Here is a 12,144-nt window from a genome sequence, read left to right as displayed (position 1 = left end):
GGTCTGCTGATCCAATTTAGGGAGTATGTTAAGAAAATATTACCATAGAAATATTGGCTTCACTTCTAAAGTACCCATCATGAAAAATAATAACATATAGGAAAATTTAAAAGGAAAAGGTCAAAGAGATCATTATTCAAAGAAACGGATGCTCAAATCCAGGAATTTCAGAATCATCTGTTACTAAAATTCCTTTAGGGCTAAGAACCTCAAATCTGTTTCCAGATCTACTGCTGTTTGTTTCAAGGGATTGCTTCTTGCAGGGACAGTTGTTCTTCTTTTAGGTCAGTTTACTCACTTCTGGAACCAACAAATCAATTGTTTCTACAAGCTGAACATTAGCGGATAGAAACAATGCAGAACCACAATTCCAAGTTACATTTATTTACATCCTGAAAATAAACAGCCCAGTATGTGGGAGACTTCATCTAGCACCACCATCAGAGCAGATTAAACCACATTAGGTTGGAGCTGGCTGGTACTAGCAGAGGTTAATCCGTAAACCACTTAGAATCATATCAGCTTAGTTCTGTGGCACAGCAGTGGCTGTATGAGCACAGTCCCCAAGGCACCTAATTGTTACAGTCTCGGGACAAAAACCTTGTATATTTGTACCCTGTTGTATTTAATGGCTAAGTATTTGGATATTTATAGTATCTGGGTTTCTGAAGAGTAAATGACTTGCTTAATTCAGGGTGCCCAAAGTTCTAGAAAGATGACTGGAATCTACAAGTCCTCAGCAATGTTTCTAACACCTAAAACAAACCATCCGTAAAACCTTGAAGAAAAATATATGTGTTTTATTTGGAGGTGTTACCAGATGCAGCTGAAAGAAAGAAAATTTAGAACAGCAATCCTTTAGACAATTGTGTGCCGAACTTTCTGCAGCTGTTTCTTTTCCTAGAAGGTGAACAGCCCCTCCTTCCCATTTCAGAATATAGCAGGGAGTTTCACTTTTGCCTAATGATATGCTAAAAACTCTAGGAAAATACTCCATTCCAAGGACTCTATAAATAGCATACAATTTACTTTTCAGATAGTCCCACATGGTATTTATTATCCCACCTTTCAAAGGTAAGGAAACTGCGGCTCAGGGTCACAGAGCCAGTTAATGGCCACGCTGGGCTCCAACTCACAGGACCCTCCTCTGCATGCTGCTGCCTCGCACTCTGGCTCCCAGCCGTGCCCACATCCCACCAGGCTGGCTGAGCCTCGTATGATGCTGGCCAGCCGTCAGGTATCTGTCTTACCTGGCAGAACCTCACTACAGCCACTGCAGGCTGCCACCCATTTATTTACCAAATACATGTTAAGGGTTCACAACGTGCCAAGGGCAGTGCTAGGTACTAGGAGCACAAAGATAAATAAGGCACAACCACGAGTAAGAGTTTCAGGCAGAGGGGGGAGGAGAGGAAAGAAGGGAGAATAATGGTGTGAAGAACTAACAGGGCTGGGGAGGATGGGTGGACTGTCATCCAGCAGAGAAGGTTTTTGTGGGGACCAGGGGTTGGTATGGTGGGCAGAGTAACGACCACCCCCAAGATGTCCGCATCCTAGTCCCTGGAACCTACAAGGTAAAAAGAGACTCTGCAGATGTGAGTAAGTGAAGGATCTTGTGAAGTAGGGACTACCCTGGATTACCCGGGTGGGCCTGATGTAGTAACAAGTATGAGTGACAGGTCTTTGTAAGTAAAAGAGGGAGGCAGGAAAGTCAGAGAAGGAGATACGAGAATGGAAGGGGTCGTGGGCCAAGGAATGCAGGTAGCCTCTAGAAGCCGGAAAGGGTGAGAAAACAGATTTGCCCCCAGAGCCTCCAGAAAGGAATGTAGCCCAGCCGATACCTGGATTTTAGCCAAGTGAGACTCATTTTGGACTTTCTGACCTCTCAGGTGACAATCTGACTATATTACACCTAACATCATGACTATTTATACAAAACCCTGTCTACCCTGCTCTAAAACCTGTAAAGAGTTAAGCATTTAATAAATGCTGAATCAGGAGGAAACGACCAATACATATAAATGTTGCTTTTATCTTTCTAGAGCCACATGGTCCTCAGAAACAGACTTTATCACTTCTGCAGTAAAGAAATGATCAGGTATAACTCAAGAAAAACACCGTATGTGTGTACACGGGACAGAGAGCAGATGATGAAGTCGTTTGACTACATCCCGGACAGTCAACTAGCCTGCTGCTCTGCCTTCTCACGCTGACTATGACTTCTGTGTGTCCCTCGTGGGTTCTTCTTTCTGCTGCACTATAAATGTAAGCCTGTTTCATGATTCTGCCCTCAAGCCTTCTCTAAGCTCTCCCTATGCTCTACCCCGTCCCCAAAGCTATCATACACTCCTACGACTCCAATGGTCACTCCGATGCACGTGCTCTCCCCAGGTGTATCTTGTTGCCCTCTCTCCACGGCACTGATCTATCAGGCACACTCAACCACCCACTTATTCGTCTTCCTGGATACCCCGCTAGTAAAACAAATTCCACATGTCTAAGAATGGCACTGAAGATACCAAGAGGACACAGACACAAACCTATTCTAGAGGAACTCACAGATTACCGGGAAAGACACAAACACAAGTAAATGGAGTACAATGTATTAAATACATGCAGAGCACAGTGAAGCTGTAGTACCACATGTAGTACCACTGGTACCAAATACCGTGGGGAGTATCCCAGTTGATGGGACAGAAATCAGGGCAGCCTGCCCAGAGGAAGCAACTCCTGAAAGGCGTCATCTGAGCCTGAAAGCCCAGTTAACCCGTGACAACTGATAGGCTGTAATGCCTGACTGATTTCGCTCTAGAATGGCTCTAGTATCCATCCTCTCCTTGCCACACCTGACGCCACCGCCCTAACTCTGATTCCCACAGCCTCTCGCCAGCCCTACAGTAACAGACGCCAGACACTTGTCTCCCTGGGTCCATGCCCTTCTCACTGCAGTGCACCTGCCGGCTGTTTGATCCTCCTGAAAGTACGGTCCTGATTATAAGAAACATAACTTCTTTGCTCATAAACTCTCAGTGGCAACCCGCTCCTTACCGGATCAAGTGCAGACTCCCCAACCCAGCATCAACACCCTACGCTCCTGCAAGTGCCCTACTGCGCCCGTAGTCCAGCAACACCTCATGTTTTTAGGTTTAGTCAAACTCAACTATGTGCCCTGAGGCACGTTTGGACCCTTCTGTTAAAAGGCCTCAGTATTTGAAACACATGAAGAATCAAGGTTTTCCAATTCAGCTAGAAAACACTCCAAAGAACTCTGGCTCTCTCAACTCAGATGAAAGCCTGAATCAACATTTTGAATTTTTCACTTGAATTTCAAAGCATCTGGCAAAATCAAACTTAAAACCTCACAATATCACTACTCCCACCAACTTTTTTCCTTGCCATTATGCTTTGGACTTATTTTACTCAGCTAATATTTACATACCTTTTTGAAATTTACCTGGAAAAATGCTTTGAATTACTGAGGTTTTCAAAAATTATTATTATTACATTTACAAAGGTAAAGGGAAATTACCAAAAGAAAACTGTTCTGTAGCCTTAGCGGGTGGGGGAAGGGGTACCCCTGGAAATCGGGATGAATACCTAATTGCATCCCGAATATCTAAATGAAGAAGACATTTTGGTGGATGATGACTAAACAGAAGACTGCTGTTTTATATTTTCATGCTCCGTTAATAACAACACTATTTCACAGTTCATGAGTAATCCGCAAGGGAAGGGGGCCCTTTTGCTTACCTACTGTGTGGTAAAAGAAAAGCATGTTTGAAATACTTAAAAAAGCGCCATTTACGCTGAGAAATCCAGAAGACATACCTGTGGCTTCTCTATTCCCGAAAGAATGTCTTGCACCCTCTTTACTTCCAACTCATACTCTGCGTGGCAAAAAGAGGAAAAAAGAAAAACAGTTAATGCCATTAGAAGTCAGTAAGGTTGTCAAGTTCCTTTCCCAAGCCTTTAACAAGGGTTATCATGAAGTCAGTTGCCTGTTACCATGAACTTCTGGTACCACAAACATGATAATGAAAATCAGGAATGAGGATGTCTTTGGGGTAGGGATTTCACTGTGGTTGTGTTAACTTGCCACTATTATTGGTTTACATAGTCACAACGCTGACCAGATTAACACTGAACTCTACCTAATAATTCAACAGGGAACAGAGAACCCCAAGGAGGAGACAGGGGAGACCAGTGCAACTGAGAGAAGCTGAGAGCAATGAAGAGATGAGGTTGAAGACAGAGGCCGGTTCATGAAGGGCTGTGAGTTCAGATTTTTTAATTCAAGTTTTATTCTAAGTTTGATGAGCAACCACTAGAACGTTAAGTGGAGGGACTGACATACTACTGAGTTTGAAAAGATCTGTTTGGTGTCTGCATGAATAATGGATATATGGAAGCTAAGAGTGGCAGCAGAAAGACCAGTCAGCACATTGCTACACTGGTCCGGGTGAAGGATGGAGCTAGCCGGCCTGGGCTGGGGGTGGTAGTAAAGATGCTAAAAATAGGTCTGGTTTTGGAGGTATAGGTGCTGAAGGGTTGGATATGATGGACATGGATGAGGGAATGAGAAGAATCAAGGCTAATTCCTCGTTTGGGGCTTAATCAACTGAAAGGATGGTGGTGTTTTTTAATAAGATGGGGAGATGGGCAAGTTTTGGGGTGCAGCAAGAATTGTTTTTGAGATGAAACAGGAAAAGTACTTGGAGCAGGGAGCATGGGGTGGGAAGGATGTGTAAAAATAGGATAAATTTAATCTGTTTTGCTAAAAGAAACATTTGACTTTCACGACCTGCTTGATGGAATCTAATTTTGAGTCTATTTAATTTTGATTTATTTAACTGTTCAACCAGTTTATGAGCTATATACCTAGAGATATTATGATTACCAAGACATGTCCTTGACCTCAAGATATTTCAAGTCTGGGGGGGGTGAGGGTTGGGGAAGGAATGGAAGCAAACAGGAGATTACAAAGTGACAGGCGCTGTGGTAAAGGCCCTCTAAGAGAGACCACTCTAGAAGCTTCCTAGGAACCAACACCCAGCTGAGTCCTGTGGGCAAGCAGGCATTTGGAGGTGAAGGGGGAAGTGGACTAGGGGTGAGAGCAGGTTAGTAAGCCCAGCTCTTCACAGGCCGTTTATTCACAATGTTCAGGTCTAATTTCCAAGAATCCTACCTCAGCCCTCACCCCCTTGTCCCGGCTTCCCTCCCGTCATCGTCGTACCCTACTTAGCTCCTTCCCAGCAGTCATCAGAACTGGACATTAATTCTCCTGTCTAACTGTTCACTCGTTTATTATTTTTCTTTCCTACTAAAATGTAAGCTTCAGGAAGGCAGAGACACTAGAGGTCCAGAGCAGATATATTTTCTGTCAATAACCAGATAGTAAATATTTTAAATTTTGTGGGTCACGCAGAGCCCTCTGTCACACAGTCTTCTTTGTTTCTCTAGCCACTTAAAAGTGTAAGCCCCAGCTTAGTGGGTGAGGGACACAAAAAAGAGGCCACAGGGCAGGCTGCAGCTCCTGGCCCTGTTTCAGGATGTGCTCACCACTCAGCCCAGAGCGCCTCGCACAGTTCCTGCAGACTCACAGCTCGACATCTACTTGTTGACTCGGTCAATAAACCAAGCGTACGTAAAAAATAACAAGAACTTCTAGTTGGCTCCACCCTGAACTTCAAAAGGATCGGTTCTTCGTTCTTCCCCACTGCATTCTGTTTAGTAGAAGCAGAATGTTTACTTTTATTTTGGTGAGAAAAAGTAAGGGGCTGGTGACAATATCATATTTTTTTAAACTGCAACTAAAAGAAAACTCACATTCAAAAGACTTAATGTCCCAAGCTCATTTATAATCATGTATTCGTGTTAAGATACAGATAACGGACTATACTTGTAAGTCAAAACATAGCCTCACATTTTCTGGGAACTCCTACTAAGTCAACTGTAAATACTGTGTATCTCAGAAGTTAGCTGTCAGTAAAAAACACATAAGCACAGTTGCAATAAATGAACTGGTTCACTTGTTAAAAACAATACTCTCTGAATCACTGGTTATTCCAGAGTTTGAAGCACCCTATGGTTTCAAACACTCACAGAGATACATTCAAACACTAGATACATTCAAACTGCTAGCTGAAGGAGGTCTTTATTGCCTTCTGCCATGACTGACATTTAAAGTGTCTCAGAAGGACAAGAAGCCAGACCCTATCCTTGAGGTAATAAAAGTTTAGACTAGAACAGAGATGATCGCCTATCCAACAAAGAAAGGAGAGAAGAATTGAAGAGCTCTCCAAAGGAAGAATCCTCCGGACCATTACTAGACATACGGCATGAAAGAAAGGGGAGTTAAAAAAAAAAAAAATTTGAAGACCTCCTCCCCACAGCCAGCTTTCAAACACACACGGATGATAGAAGAAATGGTTATGCTTTTGAAAGAAAAAGGAAATATGGGAAAGGAGGTTGAATTAGAAGGGGTGGAGGGGGATGGAATCTGCTTAAAACTGAAAAAAATGGGTTTCAAGTAAGAGTCAGACACACAATTGAAAGGCTCTGACTGAGATTAAAAACAACTAAACGGCTTCCCTGGTGGCACAGTGGTTAAGAATCCGCCTGCCAATGCAGGGGACACGGGCTCGATCCCGGGTCCAGGAAGATCCCACACATGCCACAGAGCAACTAAGCCCGTGCGCCACAACTACTGAGCCTGCGCTCTACAGCCCGCGAGCCACAACTACTGAGCCCGCGCACCTAGAGCCCGTGCTCCGCAACAAGAGGAGCCACCGCAATGAGAAGCCCGCACCACGACGAACAGTAGCCCCCGCTCGCCACAACTAGAGAAAGCCCGCGTGCAGCAACGAAGACCCAATGCAGCCAAAAATCAATAAATAAAACTAAATAAAATTAAAACAAAAAACAAAGGAAACCCAACTAAACAACTTCCAAACAGAGGTCAGGACTTGCCTTGTCTGTCTCACTGTAATAACGAAAGCTGCTATTCTCTGAGCACCTAGATATGTGCTGGTCAGGCACCATCACCTTGCTGATTTTTACAGCCTCCTTGGCAAGATGGACATTCTCTGCTCCATTTTACAGCAGGAGGCAGGGCTGCAGTCTATTCTGCACATCACAGTTTCGTGTCCAGTTCGATGCACAGTATCTGCAAGGTGTCTTTGTCGACCCAGGGATGAGGCTGAGGGACAAACGAGGAGGTTTCCCCAGGACCACAAGTCTAGCACATGTCCCAAAGCAAGCAGAGCCTCTGGCTGCAACATGACGAACTAGGAGTCATGAGGGAGAGCGAGAGGGAGGGGCAGAGGGCTGGGACTGGCGGGGTGTTTGCCCTGAGGCGAACGGGAGAAAGGAAGGGGCAGCAGAGACCCCCTAAGTCCCAGGAGAGGGTTTGTGTTCTTGGGTTTCTTTCTTAAACTCTGAAAAAGCTGTCAAATGAATAGAGCAAAGGCATTTGGATCTGGGGACAAGGCATGTGAGGAAAGGAAGAACAAGAAAAAGTAGGCCATGAATGGAGCCAGATAAACAAAGGATTCTGCAAAGATCAAAAATAAAGAGGGCAGGGCCTGAGGAGGAAAGGCAGTGACAGGACAGCCACTACCCTATTATATCAAGAGAAATGTGGTATCAAAGCCAGACTGGATTCCTTCTTTCTTTCAAGGTTCTGCATTGTGACTATGGCAAAAGAAGAGGAAAATGCATTCACACCACATTTATGTAACGCTTTTCCATTTGTGCTACCGCAGACTAAGAGAAAAAAAGCAAATAAATGCCAGGCACACAATTTGCACAAACAAGAGCGAAAATAAAATTTGTTCAACTGAGCTAAAGTGACAGTTACTTACCACACATAAAATATACTCTTGTGTGAAAGCTAATTTTCTGGTATGAAAATGCCAAAATGCACAATTCTACTACCTAAATAACTGAGTTAACTCAGACCTTGGCCTACCTCTCCTAAGCCAGATTTAACTGTGCCTCGGAGTAGTCTATGAATTATTACCCTTTCCATAAAACAGAGACCAGCTCTACAGAGTACATTTCGCAGTTGGACCAGGCTTCTGCCTGCTCACGTGCTTTCTTTTTCTCAGTCTCTGTCTCTGTCCCTCTCTCACAGACACACCATGAGTGTGTGCAAAGGAGAAAAAAATTAGAAAGCTAACCAATCCCCTCACAAAAATTAACAAAACAAGAAAGAACAGTTCTGGTGATTTGCCGTTAGGATACCTTTATATCAAGTTTAAAAAGAAACTACGCCTTGTTTGTTTTTGTCCTCCCCTGACCCCCAAGAGTCTGGTGTATGCCAACCGAACAAGAGATTGTCCAGAAGAGGAAGAAATGCGAGGCTGTAGGGCAAGGTGCTCTTTCTTCACTATCAGGGCTGCCTTCCTCCCTCTGGTTTTGCAGCAGGTAAATTTATCCAGAGGCAAATCTTATAAGCCAACTTTCTTTCTTCCCACATTGAAGCTGCCATGATGTGAGCAATCAAATTAAAACCACTTTTCCACCTGCTTCAATTTTGTTTGTGACCATGGTTCAAGTGGGCAGACATGACAACCCACCTTTTACATCACCACCTCCTTAATATTTGAAAGTCTTTCCCCCGTGGTGAAGACTCTGATCAGTAAAAAAGGATTACAGGGCGCTCTCGGGACAGCTTTCCAAACAGAGGGGGGCAGGGAGCATTTTATTTTGTAGATATAGACACATTGGGGGTAGGGAATTTCTTGAAAAGGGATTAAGATGGAAGCCTCTTGTTTAAACATGCCCCAATTGAGGTGAAAACTACCCTATTTGGACATGCCAAAAAAAAAGAAGGAGAGATTCAGTTCAGCAACTTATACCCTTCTTCCCTCCTAAACGCACATCTCCACCCAAGAAAATAGAGCATTTTTAGCACACGGAAGGTTAAAATAAAAATACACTAGCAAAGCAAATACATTTTTTTGAAAAAGGACAAAAAACCCACAAAAACCCTACGCACGTAGACGGAATATGTGTCACGTGAAATTTAAACTTTCCACAAATAATGGTTTTCATGTTTGCTCCAAAAAGAACTGTAAGTTCACACTGTCTGTATAACTGTAAGGCCTAAACTAATTAAAATACCCCACTTTGTAAATACTACTTACTTCTTTGGCTTGTTTCACTGTTTTCCTTCTTAGAAAAGAAACAGAGCTAGACACTTAGCTGCTAGCTATAGAATGTATTTATGGTTGTGACAGCAGCCCCTTCATTCCAATGAAATGACATCAGCATTATTTCTCTGTAACCCTTCTGTCTAGTTCTCATCCACAGGGTCATTTACAGATATGCCCAGCATAACATAATATGCTTTCTCAGATTTGCCAAGGAGCTGACTTAGCTACTCTCTTTCAAAATTATATATAATAAACTAAGGGTGTGGAAAATACACGACTTCTGGTCGTGTCCATTTTTAAGGTAAGAGGCTTAAAATCAATAGCAAACCCTCAATATAAGAACTAAATGAACAGAAAAAAACAGTACTTTGGGATGAAAAAGAAAAAAAAAGTGGCTCAATAATAGGGACAAACTGGATATCTAGACAATGCCTACTAATGCTGATGAGAATAAATGAAGGAAAGGCAGTTTACGAATGCTTGCTGAATTGCTTTTCTAATCAGAAAAATAAATCTATCATCTTCATTTTTAAAATATTACTCATCCTGGGGGAAAAAAGAGGAATCAATAATTGCATACGAAAGTTAGATTAACTACCTAACAATCTCCATTTAGTGATTATGATCCACAGTTAGCGGTGTTAAATACAAACATTAAAAATGTATAAAATCACAAGGAATAAATTCACATAATATAAAGACAATGCAGTTAATCCCCAAAGGCAAGTATGCCAGAAATACCTTCAGATATCAATCACCTGATGCTAAAAATGCAAAGACAAACATCTTTCTAGCCGTTTAGCTGGTTAAGTGGTTACACTATTTGAAATCCTGAAAGACAGACAAGGGAATACCAGACTCTCAACAGTGAAAAGAAAGCAGCAGGTAGGCGAACATACGTTGTGGGAAGTTGCCTTCCAGTCTAGGAAAATATTTTCAAGAGCAACATGGGTGCCAGACAAATTCTGGAACCTTAGAGAAAGCAGAAGAGGAGAGATGAATTCCTTTTGCAGCTGGAGTGGCCAGCTGGATAGGAGGGAAGGCCAGAGAATGTAAATGGGACAAGGGAGGCTGATTTCCTCTGAGCTTTTGTTGCTATTTCTGGAATTCAGAAGAAAGAGTGATCTTCTGTCCTAGCCCAAGATCTGAGCAAAACCCTGCTAGGAACTTTCATATTAGTTTATCCATAGGCAAAATGGGTCCCATTCGGGCAACAGCTGTACTACACTTCAGTTAATAAGATACAAAAGTGCGAGGTCTGGGCTTTAATAAAAAGCGAAAGCACCAGATCCGTTACCCTTGCTGAATCCCAGGTCTCAAGTTTCTCTCTCAACCTCCGCCTGTGATGCCAACTAAATTGGATTCTACCTAAAATACTAGGAGAATCTATGCTCACTTCTGTCAAATTCTCTAAGAAAAGTTCTCCTGTTTACTTCACAAGGCAAAAATCATATAGGCACATGGAACTGGACAGAAGCAGCTAGCATTTTTAAGAACAGCAAATTATATAGGGATGAAAAACCCACAAAAATGGATAAAGTATGAGGTAGATATGCTTGCCTGGCAAGCCTGACTCTAGTACTAGACCTATTCTTTCCTTCCCTCTGCATGTTTGAACTGTGTCACTGGCTAACTGAACCCTAACCTGTGCCAGATATAGCTCTTTTATTTTGGGGGAAGGCTCAGCTCCATGATTACCCAGAAAGACCCGGTACCCTCCCTGGGTGTATAACAGGAAAGCAATCGCTTAAACACAGGATAGAACGACTTACAAAGGTAATTAAAGTTTATACCCTACTTTCTGCACTGGCATCTACAAACGTTTCCACAAAATGTTTTTTCATTAAGGTTTGGCATGTCACATTGAAAAATTTTCAAGTAGCTTATTCAATACTTTTGCAAGACTGTTCAACTGATTTTGCAAGGCAGAATCCAGACAGCACAATTTTGTAACACATTAAATCTGAAAGAGAATTTTAATATTTATACCACCTATCGAGCAAGTTCTGAACAGTTTTTACACCCACATTGTAAAATTTGATGTCTCGCATGATGAAATTATATGCATTTGGGGATGAGGACAGAATTCAGTCTATGGCCAAAGAACCCAGTGAAGCTCATCAGCTGATATAGGAATCAAATCCAGTACTAACTTCATGTGCTAGGGCTCGACATAACTCACCAGAGTTCTGACATATGGAAATAGCATTACTATTCATGGTACAGCCTACCTCAGCCAGGAAATCAACAAATGCATATAGTCACCTGGCAGGTAATGTCAGTGAGTAAAAGATGGTGGACGTATCAGGCAAAAGGGAAGGGTAAAGACTGGAAAACAGAAAATGCCTTCACCCTATCTAAAGGAGGCAGCTGCTATGTAGCCAATCAATTATTGCCAAGCAGGATCTAAGGAGTCTCAGGTTGACTGCCATTTTTCCAGAGAATGTGGAAATGAAAAATTTTCTGTGAAATTTCCTGATGTGTAAAAATATGTATTTTGAAACCTTTTTAATCTATAGAAAAGTGAAGGAACAGTATTATGAGCAGCCATATGCCCTTCACCTACACTGACCAATTACTAACATTTTGCTGTACTTGTATGTTCACATTTTCTCTCTCTATACACACACACGTACACACATTTTTTTTCCAGAGCTATTTGAAGTTATTGATCTTATGCCAGTTCACCCCAAAAACTTCAGCATGTGTTTCCTAAAAGCAAGGACCTTCTTGTTGGTGTGATGATGTAACCACAACATCACACCAAGAGATTTAACACTGACAGAATAAAATCTAATCTATATTACATGTTTGAATTTCCCCGGTCATTCCAACATGTCTTTAATGTTCCCCCCCAACCCCAAGTCCAGGGTCCAATCAAGGAACATGTTGCATTAGTCTCCTCTAATCTAGAATAAAAATCTATATTTTTTGTCTTGCTAAAGTTAATATTTTTGAAGTGTCCAGACCAGTTTTTTTTTAATTA

At 42.3% G+C, this 12,144-nt stretch overlaps 1 protein-coding gene across 1 annotated transcript in view; it reads right to left on the bottom strand.

Moving 5' to 3' along the window:
• The window catches only part of FNDC3B (fibronectin type III domain containing 3B), a 290,599-nt gene that overhangs the window by 106,236 nt on the left and 172,219 nt on the right, over positions 1–12,144 (bottom strand). The window contains exon 6 of the mRNA XM_065876048.1: positions 3,829–3,887. Coding sequence (XP_065732120.1) covers positions 3,829–3,887 — 59 coding nt within the window. The remainder of the gene's footprint in view (positions 1–3,828; positions 3,888–12,144) is intronic.

This window comes from Phocoena phocoena, chromosome 4, assembly GCF_963924675.1.
Source record: "Phocoena phocoena chromosome 4, mPhoPho1.1, whole genome shotgun sequence".
Taxonomy (NCBI): Eukaryota; Metazoa; Chordata; class Mammalia; order Artiodactyla; family Phocoenidae; genus Phocoena; species Phocoena phocoena.
Note: the sequence above shows the minus strand (reverse complement) of the source record. Positions and strands in the feature narration are given on the sequence as shown.